The sequence below is a fragment of the Brassica napus genome, chromosome C1, assembly GCF_020379485.1.
Source record: "Brassica napus cultivar Da-Ae chromosome C1, Da-Ae, whole genome shotgun sequence".
Lineage (NCBI taxonomy): Eukaryota > Viridiplantae > Streptophyta > Magnoliopsida > Brassicales > Brassicaceae > Brassica > Brassica napus.
Genome location: NC_063444.1, coordinates 16,579,752 through 16,600,355, shown reverse-complemented (window position 1 = coordinate 16,600,355; position 20,604 = coordinate 16,579,752). Strand labels below are relative to the sequence as shown.

The 20,604-nt window shown below is 39.7% G+C and overlaps 4 protein-coding genes across 5 annotated transcripts; 2 read left to right on the top strand and 2 right to left on the bottom strand.

Annotated features, from left to right (window-relative positions):
• Positions 1-524: 524 nt before the first annotated feature.
• Positions 525-3,289, bottom strand: LOC106375866 (scarecrow-like protein 13). 2 transcript variants are annotated; one of them, XM_013815876.3, is made up of 2 exons: positions 3,170-3,289; positions 525-2,426 (listed from the first exon to the last, which is right to left on the bottom strand). In XM_013815876.3, the coding sequence occupies exon 2, from the start codon at positions 2,337-2,339 to the stop codon at positions 744-746; it is 1,596 nt and encodes a 531-aa protein (XP_013671330.1). In that variant the 5' UTR covers positions 2,340-2,426; positions 3,170-3,289; the 3' UTR covers positions 525-743. The 2 variants fall into 2 exon arrangements, with proteins under 2 accessions (XP_013671330.1, XP_013671329.1); XM_013815875.3 differs by having other exon boundaries at positions 525-2,430; positions 3,170-3,275.
• An 8,987-nt stretch (positions 3,290-12,276) lies between these two features.
• BNAC01G21100D lies at positions 12,277-14,559 on the bottom strand. Its single transcript, XM_013814443.3, has 5 exons — positions 13,867-14,559; positions 13,532-13,726; positions 12,948-13,016; positions 12,761-12,844; positions 12,277-12,656 (listed from the first exon to the last, which is right to left on the bottom strand). Exons 1-5 carry the CDS (start codon positions 14,344-14,346, stop codon positions 12,477-12,479), a joined length of 1,008 nt encoding a protein of 335 aa, XP_013669897.1. The 5' UTR covers positions 14,347-14,559; the 3' UTR covers positions 12,277-12,476.
• A 1,846-nt stretch (positions 14,560-16,405) lies between these two features.
• LOC106393746 (glutathione S-transferase T3-like) lies at positions 16,406-17,182 on the top strand. Its single transcript, XM_048743725.1, has one exon. The coding sequence runs from the start codon at positions 16,406-16,408 to the stop codon at positions 17,180-17,182; it is 777 nt and encodes a 258-aa protein (XP_048599682.1).
• Positions 17,183-18,081: 899 nt separating this feature from the next.
• On the top strand, positions 18,082-18,729 carry LOC125579849. Its single transcript, XM_048743723.1, has one exon. It carries the CDS (start codon positions 18,082-18,084, stop codon positions 18,727-18,729), a length of 648 nt encoding a protein of 215 aa, XP_048599680.1.
• The last annotated feature ends 1,875 nt before the right edge of the window (positions 18,730-20,604 follow it).

The following is a 20,604-nucleotide window of genomic DNA, read 5'->3' as shown; positions in this document are numbered from 1 at the left end:
TGCTAGAAAGAGTGAGAAAGGCTGAAACTTGGAAGACTGAAAGCAATAGGGTGAAAAGGTGTTGCCTCAGCAATTAATAGCTTAACCGCAAAACATTGCACAAACCAATGTTTCTTTGTATTAGTGGAAGTCACTCAATATCTCTCTTTGAATTAAAATAAGTTTTCAACTAAATGAGACTCTCTCTTCTTTGCTTCCAAGTCTTATGGTTTTGCTACTAACTTATTAGATGATTCAATGATAAGATCATTAAAAAAAAAAAAAAAAGTATTTGTTATTATTATATTATATGGAGAACTAAAAGCAATAAAGGAAGCTTGAACCTTGTAAAAGTAAATGGAGGTGATGACCTGTACTTTGTTCACCCATTGGTTTTGTGGGTTGGTGAAATCCTTTTAGAGGCTTATCACACAGAACATAATCTGACCTTGTAGATTTGGTCTTAAATTTTTTTAACTTCATAACCTTTTGGTTCAGCCGCCACTAAACTCTATCTGGTATTCCAGAAGATTATAGAACAATGGTTAAATTAAAGCTTTGGTGCTTTGGTTATATATCATTACTAACACCCAATCCCACAACAACCAGGCTTACTTTGTATACAAATATATATATAACTAGTTGATTTGCATAGTTTTTGTTACAACTTATAAACAACATTGCACATCCTCAAAACTTTACATGCGACAGATGTGTGTGTTGTGCTCTTGTTCTTCATCCACTGTCAGTTCACCACCATGTCCTTACACAATCTGGTTTGGGTTTGGTTTCCAAGCGGAACATGTAGCCATGGGTCTCCTCTTCCAGAAGAGATAGAGCGCTCCTTCACTTTCCCCTAGCTTGTAGTTTTTGTCATAACCTTTAAGCATCTCACTCGCTGCAAACGCTGCGGATGAGCTGACAGGCCAGCCCATGAACCCGGCCATCATCATCCTCACCCTCCACTTCCCTAGCACCTCGTGTCTCTCAACTCTCTCCGCCTCCTCGCACGCTATCATGTTCACTATATCCCTCGCCACGCAGTGTTGCTCCGCGCTGATCCTCTGCTTATCATCCCTTGGCCTCGCCGCATCTATTGACTCGAACATCGCTGTGTAGTAATCAAGCGTCTCCACAAACCTTGACAAAAAGGGAGAAGTGTTGGTGTTGGATTCTTGCTCCACTAGCGTCACGAGTTTCGGTCCGAGGCTCTTGATCAGATGAAGCAGCCTGTCTCTGTGATTCTCAACGCTCACGCTCTCGTCAGGCATGTGGTGCAACACGTAAGGGAAGTTCACAACGACGGCAAAGCCAGGCTCCACACCAAGATGTTCCCGGTGCACCTTGCACCCGGACATGATCGCATCGTGGAACTCAAACGGTACGCCGCGTGACTGCGCCATATCTGCAAGCTTCTCACCTATTAAACTGAGCCCTCCCCCACGAGCATACCTTGACTGTGAATCATCAACACCTGTAACACGCAGCAACGGTGGTCCACCAGGGCGTTTAGCAAGCTCATTGATGAGGAACATGTACTGTGATCCCTGAGCAATCTGGAAATCGATGATGTGGACTCTCTTCTCCCCAGCCACTGCTTCAAAGATAGCAGCGTTTGCAGCATTGTACGCGAATTTCCAGTAAGGGCAGATCTCATAGAGAACTCCCATGTAAGACATGAGCTCCCTCCCCGTTGGTTCATTGCATTTCAAGGCTCTGTAGATATTGCCACCTGTACCTTGAAGCCTCGCCCTAAGCCCTTCCGCCATGTAAGTACCTAGCCTTTGGATCGGAGTGCCCGAGACCGACACCATCTGTTCCAAGACATCGATGAAACCACACGCTGCAGCGAAGTCCCCTTCAGAGACAGCCCGAGCTGCCTCAACCAGCACCTCTTTCAAGTCCAACTGTGGAGTCAACGCCAAGAGCTCATCCCAGTTCCATGACTTTCCAGCAGCGGGGCTGAAGCCTGAGTACTCTTCAACTTTGGGATCAACACTCAGCAGCGAGACCTCAAGCTCTCGGATCTTGTTCTTGACATGGGCTTCATCGTAGACGTGAGAAGACGCACCACTCAAGGGAGAGCCGTAGATGTTTTCAGGGGAAGGATGGAGGTCGGAGATGCATGAGGCCTGAGGAGAAAACGGACTGCGGCCAGATGTGATGCTCACGGAAGGGGACTCGTAGGAAGGAAGAGGACCAGAAGCAGTGGAGGATTCGAGGGTGAAGAAGCTTTCTTTGGATGGGGTATCAGAGAAGCCTTTCTTGTTGTCTATGACTTGGAACTGAGGTGAACAGTGGACTTGAGGATACAGCATGTGCAGTCCAGCCGCACTGTGATGTTTCTGAGACGTTTGCATTTGGAAAAAATAACTCAGCAACACGCACCGTCTCTGATCGATTGTCTTTTTATCTTAATGTCCTTCTCTCTTTTGTTTGAACCGAACCTGTCTTCATATAAAGGAAGGGAAGTGGACAAGTGAGCTACTAACAGAGTAAAGCAACTAAAGACAGAAACTTTAGTTTGTGATTGAAGTGAAAAAAATAAAGTCTAGTTCCAAAAACGCGTCATCTCCAAACAAACTCAAACGTATGCGACAAAAAAGGGTACTCAAATCCCCTTTGGAGTCTGCTCACAAGTCACAAGTCACAATCAAATCATAGGGAGCCTAGGGGTCATCAGAAGAAAAAGAAAAACAGATCTAGCATCTTTCAGGAAACAAAGATGGGTTCTCTTGTTACTGCCATAAGATTCATATTACCAAAAACAGAAGCTTCCCACTCTCTTTCTCTCTCTACAGAAAAAAACCAAATCTGTTTCAAGGTTGAAGTCAAACCCTAAATCAGGGGTTCAACTATTGGATTGAAAAGAATCAAATTAAGGTTTCAAGTCATGATTTTTTACATCAATCAGTTTAAAGTTTGGTACTTTAGAATCAACACATGATTTTGGCTACTGCGTATTAATAATCCCCAAAATCAAACGAGTCACATCCTTCAAACCGAACGAACAATCAACAAGCAAGTAAAAGCTACGATTCAAAAAACCCTATGATCAAAACGCCTAAAATAACAAAAAAAAAAAAAAAAAAGGAGCAATTTTGAACAATACAGAAACAAATGGAGCTGAATAGTATGAGATGAGAAACAAAAGAGAAAACAGTGTGCATAGATCATCAGGGAAGCTAACCTTAAGGAGAGATAGACTGAAGGGATTTTGTTGTTGGAAGGGGACAGAGAGAAGAAGAGGTTTGCTTGAAGACTCGAGAATTAAAGCTTGTTGAGGAAGAAGAGGATATAAATTGTCATGGACCTATTAAATGCCCATTTTGTTCCATTTATTTACTTAAGATGCCACTATGACCTTTGACTTTTTGGACGGCAGTTGTAGCTAAGCTACTGTTTCTTCATTAATTACGCTTCCCATGATTACTTCTTTTTTTTCTCCTATAGTTTTCATAAATAGCCCAAAAATACTGACTTTAATGAGGTGAAGTTTTATTTCTTAGGTGTTTAATACACTTAAATAATGTTTAATGAAATTATAGAACTACTATAGATGGTAGCATGAAAAAATGTTGCGTTAAGAATATAATGTTACTTTGTTCGTATGACATGCTTTTTTGTGAATGGATGTTAAATAATTTTCTTAGAAAATTGGTTTGTACAACAACAACAAAGTTGTTTAACGTGATTCAGAATTTAAAAAAAACTTCCCATACTTGTTTATTTTCTTGTAGCTAACCAGAGCTGTATACTTTCTGCATAGTCCCGGTTTTTAGTGGATCTCAAAGAGAATTTGATTCTTCACTTGAATGTGAGTTTTTTAATCAAATTTGTCGGTGTTCTTGGAGTCTCCTCATGTCGTCTTGCATTCCTTTCTCGCCATATCATATAAGACTTTGCTGCCCATACATATTAGATCAGGAATGACTCTGTTTTGTTCTTCTTACTTGCTGATATTAAAGATAACAAACTCTCTCAATCAACCACCTCACGACCATTTAGTAGACTTATAGAAAGATTTACCAAAATTTCTCTTGAGAAAACACAAGAGATCAAATTATTCAAATTGTAGAGGTTAGAGATCGATTATCATCTTACTAATTTAAGTTATTGTTTGATATATGTCGTGTTCTTTTCGGATTTACATTTATGAATAAAGCAGTATGTGATTTGGTCATATTATTTTTAATTGAAAGCGTCTTGTATTTAATAATTAATAGCATTATAATCTTAGAGACTGAGAATACCATTTCAATCAAAATTTGTAAAATAATTCTTTACTGTTTTTAATTATACTGTTACCATTTAATTTGTCTAAAATTTAATTGATTGACATTTTTGGCTCAAATTAGAGTCATTTATGAACATCTTATTTTTACAAGAAAATCGAGTTTTACACTAAATTCTATGAAGTTATATAGGGATATCTTTCGTCTTTGATAACATAAAACTACATAGTGCTCCAAACAAACACGCTACTATTATAAACTAATGAAAATGGGATTATATCAAGCTTCTGGATACAGCATACCAAAACAAATGTGACATATGAGAAGAAAAAAACTATATACATAGCCATGAGCGTGTAAGAATATAAATATAATATAAGGTACCGAAGTCGTACTTTTAATTTATTTTTATGCTTTTGTTTGTATATAGTAAAACCAAAATTGAAAAAAAAACTATTTTTCTTGATCGACCTTTGAAATTTGCATTGAAGACTTTTTTTTTGTTTTTTAATCACAATTTGTGTTGAAGACTAATTGGTCACTTTTATATAGTATGCTGCCTTAAGTTGTCAATACCGTCAATGAAAACAAATATGTGCTCGCTTGGTATGCTCTGATTGATACAAATTATCTCTAATGAAAGTTGTTGACAATCGATAAAATGTTTTTGTGTTTGGTATTATTAATTAAGATCATTTTCAATGGTTCACTCAATTTTTTTAAGAAAATTATATAATAGAGTTTATTCTAAATTCGAACGAAAAATAGAATATCATTGAAAATGTTCTAAAGAATTCAAAACCTATATATGCAGTAGTTCTTTTTCGGGTCAGAGACAAAAAAAAAACATGTAAAATAGTGATTTTCACATTTTTACAGCAGATTTTCAAATTTGCGACTCTAGATACTTCTCCATATGAATAGTTACTAATTAGCACCCGTACACAGTTCGAGCTACTTAAGTTCCAATCTGTCATAAATTTCCCAGATTTGTTGTTAGAAAAGTGGAAAGAACCGTAAAATGAAATCGATGACACAAAAAAAAAATCATAAATGAAATCTTCGTAAAAATGTATGCATAGGCTGTAATGTTGCTGATGCAGCGCAACCTGTGATCGTTCCGATCACAACTCTCTTTCCAATTAGGATTTTCCTTTTCTATCTTTATGCTAAATTTACTTATTTTTATCTAAAGTGCTTTTATCTTAAGAACAGGAAATCACGTAATCCCCTAAGAATCGTGACCTTTTGACCTTTATATAAACGAGGTACTCAACCTCTGGTAGGTTACTATTTGATTAATAAAGTTATTGAGTTTGGTTTTAAAGAGCTTTCGAGCACGGTGAAGAGTATTCACGCCCTCTATTACAGTTACCTTCAAACACAAGTTATCGATTTAAGGTTCTAATTCTTCAACCTGACGTTAATAGCTTCCGCCTCTCTATCGGTTGGTATCAGAATCAGTATGTTTCAGGATTTCATCTATCGTTCTCAATGACTAAGAAAACGACAGAAGGAACATCTCAAGATATGAGTGATTTACGAGCACTAATTATCGAGATGCAAACGGCTCTCGCCACCACCATTCAGACGTCGATGCAGACCTCAATTCAACAATTGGGCGAATCGTTGGCGACTCGTTTGGATACTATCAACACAACATTACTCAACCGACTGGAACCTCAAAACCAGCAACCGGGTATTGTTCCTCAACAACAACTTCTACCGCTTCACCAGCAACGCCAACGTCAACTTTCTTCGCAGCAACAGCCTCTTCACCAACACCAACAACGGCTGCAACGCCACGACCAACTTGGTAACGTACGCGACCTGGACATACACGCGAATGAGGAAGAAGAAGAAGATGACCGTCATAGGCAAGTCTATCGAGACGATTTGCAACACCGAAGAAACTTCGATAATCGGTGGGAGAACGGTTTCAAAGTCGACATCCCCGAGTTTCATGGCGGCTTAAAAGGAGATGATCTCATTGATTGGATGGTTGCCGTTGAAGAGATCTTGGACTTTAAGCAAGTCCCTCCCGAACGACAAGTTTTTCTCGTTGCCATGAGATATCGCAGTCATGCGGCGACTTGGTGGAAACAGCTTAAAACAACCCGTTCACGCACCGGAAAGGCTCCAATTTAGACCTGGGAAAAGCTCACAAAACACTTGCGTCAAACCTTTTTGCCGCACAACTATGAGCGCACAATTTATAATAGACTACAAAATCTCCGGCATGGAAGTCGCAGCGTTGATGAATACGCAGAAGAATTTTCCTTGTTACTAACTCGCATAGAGATACATGACAGCCAAATCCAATTGGTCTCTCGCTTTATTGGAGGTCTCCGACAACAGCTCCAAACAGCTATGGTTCAGTTTGATCCGACAACCGTGGGCGACGCATAGGCGCGCTGCAACGTTTGAACAGCAATCCTGTTCATCGAACTGGAACAATTCATCTCGACCAAAACAACAGGACGCAACAAGTAACACAACACCGGCAAAAGATGCAACCGATGAGGGCAAAACACCTACACCGGAAGAGCAAACACTTCGCCGGTCAAACCGCCCAAACGCCCTCCGTTGTTATTCATGTGGGGAGCACGTACATCAACAGACGGCTTGTCCACACGCAACACGCAGGGGTCTCATCGTAGAGGATCAACATAATGACGAGGAAGTATACGATTCCCAAGAGGAAGACAAAGATGACAAATACATGCCTCTTCCGATGACGGGTGACGTGGGTCATATGCTGGTGCTACGCCGGTCATGCATCACTCCTCGTCGACATGATGAACAATGGCTTTGCACTAACATCTCCTACTTGCATGATTAATGATCGCGTATGCACCTTCATCGTTGATTCAGGCAGTTGTCGGAATGTCATATCCGACGAGGCTGTCACAAAACTCGGCCTGGCCAGAGAAAAACACCCGTCACCTTATACACTGGGGTGGCTTAATGATAGCGCTACGGTTCGTATATCCGAACGAGCACTCGTCTTCTTCTCCATTGGACCTCATTACAAGGATCGGATTTACTGCGATATAACTCCAATGGACATTAGCCACTTATTGTTTGGAAGGCCATGGGAGTTTGATCACAAGGTAATGCATAGTGGAGCCGACAACACTTACCAATTCATGTGGAACAATCACATAATCTTGCTTCTTCCGTCTAAAGAAACAGTGACTCCACTAACGTCCATCCCCAAGGTCCCATCTCCAGCTCATTTGCCGTCAAAAACCAAAGCAACATTGCTTTGCTTGTATAAGTCATTCAAATCCGAGCTCAAAGCCGAGGGAATGGCATTCGCGTTGCTACCATCTCCCATCACCAAAGTCTTCATGGTGACATCAAGACAGTCCTCGACGAGTTTCATGATGTATTCCCAGGCGACTTGCTAACATCCCTACCGCCATTGAGGAATATTCAACACCAGATCGACTTGGTTCCAGGAGCAACACTTCCCAACCGACCTCATTACAGAATGAGTCCGGACGAACACGAAGAACTTCAATGCCAAGTAGAAGTATTACTCCGTAAGGGCCATATTCTCCATGTGCCGTCCCCGCTCTTCTCATACCAAAGAAAGACGGAACATGGCGTATGTGTGTGGAGAGTCGGGCCATTAACAAGATTACAGTACGCAACCGTTTTCTGATACCCCGACTCGACGATTTGCTAAAAGAAATTGGTAAAGCAATGATATTCTCAAAAGTTGACCTGAAGAGTGAGTACCATCAGATACAAATCCGTACGGGTGATGAATGGAAGACTGCTTTCAAAACCCGAGAAGGATTGTTCGAATGGCTCGTCATGCCTTTTGGTCTCTCTAATGCTCTTAGTACCTTCATGCACATTATGAACCAAGCACTGCGTCCCTTTATTGGCAAGTTCGTAGTTGTATATTTTGACGATATCTTAATTTTCAGTTCTTCGGCGGCCGATCATATCACTCATATATGAGACGTATTGCAAGTTCTACGAACTGAACAACTCTTTGCGGCTAACCACAAATGCGAGTTTGGAGTTCCTGAGGTTCTTTCCTTAGGTTATATGGTGTCCGGACAGGGTTTGTCAATGGACCAGTCCAAGATTGAAGCCGTTCGCTCATGGCCAGTCCCAAAGACGATCACGTAAGTACGCAGCTTCCATGGCCTTGCGTCTTTCTATAGACATTTTGTGAGTCACTTTAGTAGTGTTATGGCGCCACTTACCAGCTGTATGAAGGCGGGAAATATTTTGGACTCCGGAGGTGACTGAGGTGTTTGAATTGATCAAAAGAAAGCTTACAACAGCTCCCATTCTTGTCCTCCCTGATTTCACAAAAACCTTTGAGCTTCATATGCATCTAAACTCGGCATTGGCGCAGTACTCAGCCAACGAGGCCGTCCGATCACTTATTTCAGCGAGAAGCTGGCTGGTGCTCGATCACGTTATAGCACTTATGACATAGAGTTTTATGCGATCATTCAAGCTATCAAACATTGGCAACATTATCTGGTCCATCGAGATTTTGTGTTATTCACTAATCATGATGCTTTGCGTCATCTTGATAGCCAAGCTAAAGTCTCTTCACGGCATGCTTCGTGGATTGCTTTTCTACTACAGTTCACTTTCTCCATTCGACATCAATCGGGCAAAACCAACAAAGTGGCCGATGCTTTAAGCCGACGTTATACAGTTCTACTGTCATGTGTACGTCCATTGCAGGTTTTCAATCTTTGTCGGATTTATATCCAACCGATGGCTTCTTTAGTCGTTTGTGGGGGGACGCCCAGGCCGGAGTCTTGACTAATTATACCATCCACGATGGTTTCCTGTTCAAGGGACCTCGCCTATGCATTCCAGACATCAGCGTCTGTTTGAAAATTATTCAAGAGTTGCATAATAGAGGGCATGTGGGACGTGATCGTATGCTCCACCTTGCAACTTCATCGTATTTCTGGCCGACAATGCGGCGTGACGTTATACGGTTCGTCTCTCGTTGTCGCGTGTGCCAGCTCGCGAAGGGAAATGCGTTTAATGCGGGGCTATATCTTCCTTTGCCAATTCCAACACAGCCCTGGACCCATGTTAGTATGGATTTCATTCTTGGCCTACCGCGAACACAAAGGGATTTCGATTCAATTTTTGTGGCGGTCGATAGATTTTCTAAGATGGCACACTTTGTGCCTTACAAGAAGACTTCTGATGCTGTCAATATTGCTCTACTCTTCTTTCGCGAGGTGTATAAGTTACACGGCTTACCCTTGTCTATTGTCTCCGACCGGGACACTAGATTCTTAAGCCATTTTGGAGATCCTTGTGGAAGTTGGTAGGCACTAGCTTGGATATGGGTACTGCGTACCATCCGCAAATAGATGGGCAGACGGAGGTGACTAATCGTTCACTTGGAAACTTACTTCGTTGTTTGGTCGGTGATAATATTAAGAGTTGGGATGTCAAGCTTAGTCAAGCCAAGTTTTCTCACAATCATGCCTTAAACCGGAGCTTGGGTTATTCTCCGTTTCAGGTCGTATACGGCATAGTACCACGAGGTCCTCTTGATCTTACGTTGTTACCCTACAAAACAAGGCTACATGGCGAGGCCGTTGATTTTGTTACCGAGTTATAACAGGTCCACCAGTCGACTCGTGATAATCTGTCTATATCGGCTGCTTGATACAAGCGTGATGCTGATAAGAAGCAGCAAGAGTTGATCTTCGAACTGGGGGAGCTCGTATGGGTCTTCCTCATCAAGGACCGTCTTCATGCGGGTGAGTACAACAAATTGAAGTCACGAAAGATTAGCCCTGTCGAGATCAATGAACGTATCAATCCAAATGCATATCGTGTTCGTTTGCCTTCTCATCTCCAAACTTCGGATGTGTTTAATGTCAAGCATCTTTCTCCTTATCATGGTGATAACGATAATCCAGATTCGTGGTCGAATCTTTCCAACTAGGGGGGACCTGATGCAGCGCAACCTGTGATAGTTCCCGATCACAACTCCCTTTCCAATTAGGACTTTCCTTTTCTATCTTTATGTTAAGTTTACTTATTTTTATCTAAAGTGCTTTTATCTTAGCAATAGGAAATCACGTAATCCCGTAAGGATCGTGACTTTTTGAGCTTTATATAAACGAGGTATTCAACCTCTTGTAGGTTACGATTTGACTAATAAAGTTATTGAGTTTGATTTTAAAGAGCTTTCAAGCACTGCGAAGAGTATTCACGCCCTCTGTTACAACTACCTTCAAACACAAGTTATCGATTTAGAGTTTTAATTCTTGAACCTGACGTTAATAGCTTCCGCCTCTCTATCAATTGCATATATTTAGATTAGTATTGCCCACACAAACAAATATCCATTGATTCTTTTTACCATTCCAAGATTTGGGCTGGCCCTGTAACTCTGGCCTTGGAAAATAATACACAATCTCTGTCACATATGAATATTCAACTGGCAGACTTTTGTGCAGGGCCGTACCTCATTTTTTTGGGCTCCTAAGCACAAAATATATTTTTGGCCTTTCAATTACTTATCATGGAAAAACATTAAAATTTATGGGGCAAATAATTGAATTTCCAACCCTTTGTAGGAAAAAAATTAGATAAAAACTAGTAAAATTAACCACATTTTGTTAAAAAAATTAGCCCTTAAAATACTTATACACAACAGGTCTCCAAGCTTGACCTATAATTAGGCACGACCCTGTTTTTGTGTACTGTGTACATTTCGTTTTAAATATCTTTCAGAATCTGTAAACCTTATACGGAGGTCAGATGGCAAAATAGTAAAAAGGAGAGTAACGTGAAGGGCTAAAGAGGAAAAAGAGTAGAGAACGCGTTTGCGTTACATCACATATGACGTAGGAGAAAAATCCAGGGCCTAGATATTAAGGACATTCGTGGAACCTCCTAATCTCCTCTTACTTTCTGACACCTGTCCTTTTCCATTTAATGTTTTGTTAGTTATTGTTGTAAAGAGATGTTTGGATATATGGATACAAAAATGTGAATTGCATGGCAGAATTATGCCCACAGACTGTGTTTTGTAAGGGTGACGAAACAGAAACATGACTATAAATAGAGAAACAAATCCTTAAATTAACACGTTTTCTTTTTTCTTTCTCGCATTTTCAGAAGCGATAGAAAGGTAAACAAAAAGAAGAAGAGGGATGTGATAGAAAAGTATGAATTGTCGTCCCATTTTTCTAGAGATGCGATCTCCTATTCCACTCTGTCTCGACATATATTTAGGACATAGCAATTTCTTCCGACAAAGTCTGAACAGCTTGATTACCAGGAAAAAAACTGAACAGCTTGGGGTTTTTCGTATAAATGTTCCATTAAAAATAACTTTTACATAATCAGTTGCCTCCTCTCTCTATAGTATTCAACTATAGTTTGAAGTAATATTGCAACTCCCTTTTACAAGTATTATAATTGTCATAACTCATGGATGGACAGAAGAACAGGACTACTTTATTTATTCACTTTGCCAATCCCTCTTTTTGGTTCTATAAAGAAAGACTAAAGCCAAAAGAAAAAACAAATGTAAAATTATTGGCACAAAGGCAACTTCTGTGAAACTGTAATCACCCACGAAGAAAGAAAGGCTGACGTTGTTCAAACAAGAAACGCTTACGTAGGAGCCAGAGACGTAATAACTATGAATCATGGATGGAATACCATTCTTCTTTAAAAATATCTATGTTCTAACGATAAGCATTAAAGCATGGGATCAGCATTTGACCAGAACCTGGCAAATCAACAATATTCCTCTTATCTAATCCTCATACTTAAGTTATGTAAAATTGCATACTCGTACTGGAGCAGTTGTTACATAGGTAAATGTCATTGTTAGCTGTATAAAAAAATAACGATTATTGGTAAAACAGTAGAATTTTTTTCTTTATAAAACTTGTATAGATATTGCTCTGTCTAATGTCTTTGATGAGCTCTGTTAATACGTCTATTGTATATTAACAACAAAACTAATGATGATTTTATCATGTGGTCATCAAATTGGAAGAATACAATGCAAATTAAACAAATCTGATCTCTCTTCATCTATAATACCTTATTTTATTATAAAAAGTCATCTATTTTACATAACACTTTTTTAACTTGTTCAACTCAGTCTCGGATCATGTCTCCACATGATTCTACCAAAACCATACTACCCTCTGAGAATGAGAGCAAAAGACATGCACATATACCAAAGTGGAAAAAGAAGGAGGTGCAAGCTTGCATTTTTGTTTTACCTTAAAACATTCTCCCACCCCTATGCCATCCTTTGCTCTCCTCTGATCTCCGTCCTGCCTTTCCCTCTGAGCTCCTTGACATCTTCACACTTTTTGAACTAGATTTGCCTTTACCTCCTGTATTTGTTACAGTACTTCTCCCCGATAAGCTCTCTTCTGCTGAATCCACCCTCTCAAAATCCTGTGCAAGACATATCAAAAGTTTTTAAGCCCCGTCTATCTTTGTGAGCCAATGAATGACCAACAACGTGATCTTTTTGTCTCTCAAGGTTAAGAAGCAATTACCTTAGGCTTCTTCTTGGCATAAGGGGTTAAGCATGGATTCAGATCCTCCAGAGCCAATCTATCAGGGCTGCCTGAGCTGAATTCCTGTTATGCATTCAATAATAATGAGACCATTGGCAGTATAAGATTGTTGGTTTCCAAACTAAGACTCTTCAAAGTTAGGTACTTTTGATCCTATTTTGCTTACCAGTGAATCATAGGAAGACGTCTGTGCTTGCCAGTAACAGCTTTCTGATATGTACTTGTTCGCCTTCACCTGATAAGAAAGAACCCAATTGTGTTTATATCAGACAATACTACTAAGAGCTATATATAGTGATGAACTGTTGCTGCAGCAATGCCCTGAATAAACTTCCCAAGAGTGAACCATTCATTATACTCAAGATTCAAGTCCCATAAGCTACATGATAGATTCATAAAAAGTATTAATTATCTTTTATTAATCCTCCTTGATTTCACAGTTTACAAGAAGAATGGATGATCAAAATGGAAACAGAAACTATTTAACAACCGAGATAGTAATTACTGGAGATGTCTCAAATCTAAATCCCAATATACTAGACCAGAGCCCTCTTGTGCCTGAACTTCCTTTTAAGATAAATTAGCTCTTTGGCTATAACTGACTCGGCTTATAGTTTATGAAATGTGAAGTGTCAGAACAAGGCTTAATCCACTACAAAACCAACTAAGGTAGCTCACTAACACAAGGCTCCCTCTACATCACATGATATCCACCAATCAGGGAAACACAAAAAGAAGAAGCAAAAGTACCTCGGCAAGGTCTTGAGCAATGCATTGGAGCTGGCCATTGAGTGAAAGAACCTGCTTCTGAAGGTTAGGGATGATCTGCCTCGCCTCGTTGAGCTCCTGCATTTCGCTGTTCATCCCATCTGGAAACAAAAGTGCGCTTTTCAGCGACTTTATCTCCTCCCTTTGCTTCAGACATAGATCCTTCAACTTCTCCACCTGCACAACGAAAAAAAATCTCAGCTTTATCCAAAACCCATTAATACTAATCTCCTCTTCATGAACCTATCTGAAGCAAAACCCCTAAACGGCTAAAAATCGAGCTTTTAAAGAGAGGAGTGAATAAATGAAGCAATTACTTCTCTGTTCTTCTCTTCAAGCTGAAACTTAAGCTCGGAGATCTCAATCTCCTGGTCCTTGTTCATGCTCAGGAGCTCCCTCTCGCTTCGCAGAACCATAGAGAGAGTCCTCGTGTTCCCTTTAACCTCTGTCAAAGCCTTCACCTTCTCCTTCTCCTTCCCGAACAGCTTCCTCTGCAGCGTTCCCAATGCACCCTTCCCTCCTCCTCCTCGAACAGTATCAAGCTTCTTGAGTTCATGGGGAATCACAAGCTCGACCCTTTTGCCCTTGGGATTAGATTTCTTCATGTCCATGAGCTTCTTCATCATACAAGTGAGGTTCCCAGGATTAGCATCGTGTTTAGCTGTTTTGGTTAAGTAGGAAGGTTTGGATCTGACAATGGCCTTGCTGGATTTGAATTCGGCGGAGGAAGACGGATCTGATTGGATTGAGGAAGTTACGGATGATCTTGAATCGTAAGAGTTGTATCGAGATGCCATTTTTTTCTGGGTAGGGAGGCTCGGAGAAGAAGGTTGTAGTTGCAGGGAAGGAGGATCTGTGTGTGTGTGATTTTGAATTTGTGGAAGAAGCAGAGGGAATATTTGGCTTCTAGCGTCACCCTCTCTCTCTCTTGAAATTTCAAATTTGCTTCATTGTTTCTAGGCTAAAATTGACTTTTTCATCTCCATTGGGCCCATGATGGGCTTAAAAAAGATTTAACCGTTATTGTATGTTTTTTTTGAATTTTTGTCAACCTTTTAATTTAAGACCATCCGCATTAGCGGTTTATAACAAGTTCGTGGGTTCGAAATCTTAGGCCCGGTGGATTTAAAAAAAAAAAGAAAAATGCGATTAGTTTGATGAACCGGGCCTTGCGCATGAACCCGTAAGGGGCGGATTTTGCCACGCGGCATACGCTGGTTGGTCAAGCGTTCCGCGTTGAGGAGGAGGAAAGTCGGGTCACGTCGTGTTTCTTCTCATTTTCCCCTTTCTCTGAAAAAACTAGGGTTTCACCGTGAGAGGTGACTTTTCGTGCGACGACGATTCCCGAAGATTTTCTCCACGTAATCGACGACGAGCTCTTCTATCCACGAGCGTAGGTGAGTACCTTGTAGGTTTATAGCTTTATTGGGTCGAATTTGGGGTGGGAAGCAATTATTCAATTTCGAAAAAAAAATTAGGGGTTTCGAGTAAGGGATCTAAATCGATATATGGGGTTCGATCAAGAGTTGTAGATCGTGATTGTTTTTTGATTTAGGGTTCTTTTTCTGAGATTTGAAATCCAATTAGGGTTTCGTTTTATGGGTGAGTGGTGGGTTTATAAATTGAGTGATGGGTTTCGTTTTATGGGTTAAATCGAGTGATGGGTTTAGGGTTATAGATCGTGATTGTGGTTTACGAGTAATTATTTGACAAAATCTTGATTTATTTGACAGATGGATCCGGAAGAAGATAGAAGACATTCAAAGAAGCAACACGAACACATCAACATGTTAAGTTTCGTGGCGGATTCTGAGTACGGTATTCCTAAAAGGTGTCTGTGTGGTGGGAGACTCATTAACGAGGTGCGCGGGAAGGAGGACTACGACACTCTTCCTGGGAACCGGTTCTTCACCTGCAGAAACTACGAGGTAAAGTCTCCTCTGTTAAACTTCAGTTTAAGTTGTATATCATAATCTGATCATTCTTTATGTTCTATATTGTAAGTTGTATATCTGATCATTCTTGATGTTATAACCAAGGCTGATGGGCTCCATTATCGTCAGCTTTGGGTGATAGGTGTGCAGGAGGAGCTCGAGAGGCTAACTAAACGGGTGGAAGAGGCTGAGCAGGTGATGCTGGGGGTGTCCAATCTTAGTAAACAGTTTGAGAGACTTGAGGTTAGTCAAACATTTTTAGCTCTTTCATCGCTGTAAATTTTTTTTTCCTTGTATTTGTAATACAGTTACTAACACAAATGTCCTATACTTTTGCCATGTCCAGGAACAAGTTAATTCACTCAATGAGGCGGTCTATGACCTCACTGTGCAGGTCCATTCCCTCGAGAAGGTCTGTTTCGATTGACAATGAAAGGTTAGAGTCAGCTAAACTATATCTATGGTCATTGTTATCCCTGGATTGAAGTAGACGTAGGACTAGAAGTAGAACAAAAGTATAACGATTTGTAGAACTAGAACTAGACATAAACTAAACTAGTACGAGAACTAGAAGTACAAGTAAATATTATAAAATCGACACATTGATTGTTGGTTGGTTGGTTGCTGTGATTAATGTTGAATTTTACTTAGGTTGGTAGAGATAGTTTAATTTTCTTTCTTTTGAAACGTAAAACTTGCTGTTTTTTCTCCTGATTTGATGTCTATTGAGTGCTCATTACTATGTAGTAGTTCTGTAATGAATTTTGGTTGGTATAGTTAGTTAAATTTTATCTCTTTTCACACGTAAAACTTGTTTAAAAACATAGTAACTCCACCAAACCAAAACAAAAACACGAAACCCTCAAACCAAAACAAAAATACGAAACCCTCAAACCAAAACAAAAACACGAAACCCTCAAACATGGACCCTTTTTCCCTTCACGCTCCCGGGTTTGTTAACCTATTAGCTTCGCATAGCAGTAGTCCAATAGACGTTGACTCTGCTGAGGCTGCTGTTAACTCACCCGGGTTAGTTAAACCAGCGGAAAGGAGAAAGTGGTCAACCAAAGAAGACCTTGTACTGATCAGTGTTTGGTTAAACACCAGCAAAGATCCGATAGTTAGTAATGAACATAAGTTAGGGGCTTTTTGGAAGAGAATTGAGGCGTATTTCAATTCTAGTCCTCAGCTCAGTGGCTCCCTTCCTCGAGAGTGGGGTCAATGTAAGCAGAGGTGGGGAAGGGTGAATGCAGAGGTCTGCAGGTTTGTGGGTTCCCATGAAACCGCTCTGAAGGAGCAAGCGAGTGGGCAAAGTGAAAATGATGTCATGAAGACTGTGCATGACATCTATTTCAATGACTACAATCTCAAGTTCACGCTTGAACATTGCTGGAGGGAACTTCGGTTTGATCAGAAGTGGAGGTCACACTCTCAGCCGAAGGAGAATAGGAAGGAAGCTGGTGCGGAGGCGGTGCCTAAGGAGGAGGAAGAGGTTAGACCTCCTGGTGTTAAGGCTAGCAAAGCTGCTAAACGTAAGAAGCCAAATGAAGCAGCTTATGATCATATACATAGCATCCTAGCTGAGAAAAACACCATTTCCAGACAAAAGATCCTTGATCGTTTGCTAGCCAAAAACATAGACACACTTTCTGATAATGAAGTGGCTCTCAAGAATAAACTCATCTCTGAAATGCTTTGATGTCTATTGTGTGTATTTCCTTGCTTTTCTTGAGTAGTTGATGTGTATTTCCTTGCTTTGCTTTACTGATTATGTTATCTTTTCTTTTGTAGGTCACGGGTTGGAGGTGACAGTGTTGCAGGTCACGGGTTGGAAGTTTAGGTTGTTGCAGGTCAATCTTAGTGGTCGTTACCTTTGTTTGTTTGCGGTTTACTCACGGGAAAGTGTAGGTTTTGTTTCTTTCTACACTGCAGGTCACTCATGTACTATGTCTCTCTATGTATTATGCTTTTGTTGTAACTCTGAACTTGATTCACGGATGTACTAAACCAGTTCACGGGTGTACTATGTTATAACTCTATGTCTCTCTATATAAATGAAGTCTCTACTCTCTGCTTTTTAATCAAAGTTATCTTCCATTTCTTCTCTTGCTCTTGTTTCTCTTGCACTTGTTTGTCTTGTTTTTGTTTCTTTTCTCACTACAAAACGAACATTCAACAACATACAACAAACTACAACAACTAAATTCAACTAGGATGTTCTTGATCGAGTGAAGTCCATGACCAACAAACAACATACAAGAGCAACTACCTTCAACAACAAACAACATACAAGAAAAAGTTACCAAGGTAAGAAGTAAAAAAAAAAATTATTGTTAAGGAAAAATGGATTATGAAAATTAGAAAGAGATTATAGTTAAAATAAAATATGGAAGAAGTAAAAAAAAAGATTGGTAAGAAAATATGGTTTATGAAAATTAGAAAGAATTATAGAAATGTACAATTAAAAATATGATAGAAAAATGCAAAAAAAAAAAGATTTTGATAGAAGATCATATAATAGAATTATAGAAATATGTACAATTAATGAAATTGTAGTTACAAATCTCCTTTTCTTTTTTAGGAAAAAAAAACCCACCAATGTCTTCCTCATCAAGTGATGAAGTTGATGAAGCCTTAGAAGAAATGGTCGACCAAGTTGTTGATAATTACATCGACTCAGTGATTCATGGTCACCCCAATAAGTCCAAAAGACGGGCTTATATCAAAAGAGCTCGGGAACAAGGACACAATCAGCTATGGAACGATTATTTCAATGATAATCCTACATACCCACCGGAAATGTTTAGGAGGCGTTTTCAAATGAACAAATCATTGTTCCTTCGCATTGTGGAACGTATAAGTAATGAAGTTCCATACTTTCAGCAAAGACGAAGTGCTTGCGGAAGGAACGGACTATCTCCACTTCAAAAGTGTACGGCAGCTATAACTATGCTGGCATATGGTCAATCGGGAGATACATATGACGAATATCTCCGACTTGGTTGTAGTACAGCACGTTTATGTTTGGCAAATTTCACTGATGCAATAATACTATTGTTTGGAGATGAATATCTACGAAGCCCTACAGCCGAGGATCTTCAACGATTACTCGATGTTGGAGAGGTACTGAGGTTTCCGGGAATGATAGGCAGCATCGACTGTATGCATTGGGAGTGGAAAAACTGCCCAACGGCTTGGAAAGGTCAGTTCACACGGGGTTCTGGAAAGCCGACAATTGTCTTATAAGCCGTGGCATCTAGAGCTGGGAATTTGGGTCATTACCCGCGGGTCCTGCCCCGTTTGACCCGCCGCGGGGCGGGTGCGGGTCGATCGATTTACAAATTTCAGCATGCGGGTGCGGGTGCGGGTTGAGTCAATTTTTAGCGGGGCGGGTGCGGGTCAACCAAATTTGAGTCGCGGGTATCCGCCGACCCGCAAAATAAAAAAAAATATTATTTTTTCTAAAATTTTTTAAAATAAATAAAAATAAAAATAAAAATATGTAAAAAATATATAAATTAATGAAAATTATATAATTTAAATTATAAATGTATAATTTTTATTATAAAAAGTAATTAATTGATAAAAAAAATAATTATTTATTAAATTTAATATTATATGCGAGCCCCGCGGGTTACCCGCAATCTTAGCGGGGCGGGTGCGGGTTTACGATTTTTCTTTCGCGGGTTATGCGGGTCGGAATTTTGAGTTTAAAAAATAGAGTCGATCCGCGGGTTGGCGGGTCATGCGGGGCGGGTTGACCCGCGAACCCAGCCCTAGTGGCATCACAAGATCTTTGGATATGGCACGCTTTTTTCGGCTTACCAGGTACACTCAACGATATCAATGTTCTTGATCGGTCACCTGTTTTTGATGACATCTTACATGGTCGAGCGCCTAAAGTTAAGTTCAAGGTCAACAACCACACTTATCGTATGGCCTACTATCTTACTGACGGAATTTATCCAAACTGGTCAACATTTATCCAATCCATCCCACTTCCTCAAGGTCCTAAAGCCGAGAAATTTGCACAAAAGCAAGAATTCGCCAGAAAAGATGTCGAACGGGCTTTTGGAGTATTACAGTCGAGGTTTGCAATTGTTAAAAACCCAGCTCTAAAAAGGGACAAGGAAAAGATAGGTAAGATAATGAGAACTTGTGTCATATTGCACAATATGATAGTAGAGAACGAATGACACGGATACGCTCAAATAAATACTTCTGAGTTCGAATCAGGAGAGTCAAGCAGAAGTTCAAAGGTGACAAGCAGAGAATGTATTCAAGCTGGTGATATGTTAGGCATGCGCAGAGAAGTTCGAGATCAAGAGAAGCATGCTCGTTTGAAAGCTGATTTAATGGAAAAAATTTGGCAACTGTTTGGTGATGAAGATGAATAAGCTTTGTATATTTTTCACTTTCTCAATTTATGTAATCTACTCTTTTAATGTATTGAATAAATAGTTTTCACAAATTTAATAATATTTTTAATATTTTATTCATGTATTCTGAATAATTTGAATTAAAAAAAAATTTAAATATTATTATTTTAGTCTTATGAACTTTTTCTTCAGGTTCACCAATGCAGAAAAAGACAAATACAGGTTCATAACTATTCATGGATCCACAAAAAAATATTAAAAAAAAATCATGTGAAACCCAAGAGGGGGTTCACCAATGCTCATGCTCTAATAACATTGTTTGACGTTGAACTCGACACATATAAATCCTTACTAATAAAAGGGACCTTTTGAGGCTCCATAGAGTGTCCACATCATCAAAAAAACTTCTCCCGAAAGATGACACGTGGCATAAAATATAGTTTTACATTTTAATATTACTAATTTTCGAAAATTATAAATAATATGTAAACATACAGCATAAAAAAATGGAAAAACCACATTAAACATATGTAAAATTACCATTTTTCACTTAAAAAAAAGACGGCTTATCTCCATAATGTAACATTACCGTTTTATAAAAAAAACAAAAAATATTATATATAATTTCGAAAATAATAAATATGAGGCTCCATAGAGCGTCCACATCAGCAAAAAAACTTCTCCCGAAAGATGACACGTGGCATCCTTACTAATAAAAGGGACCTTTTGAGGCTCCATAGAG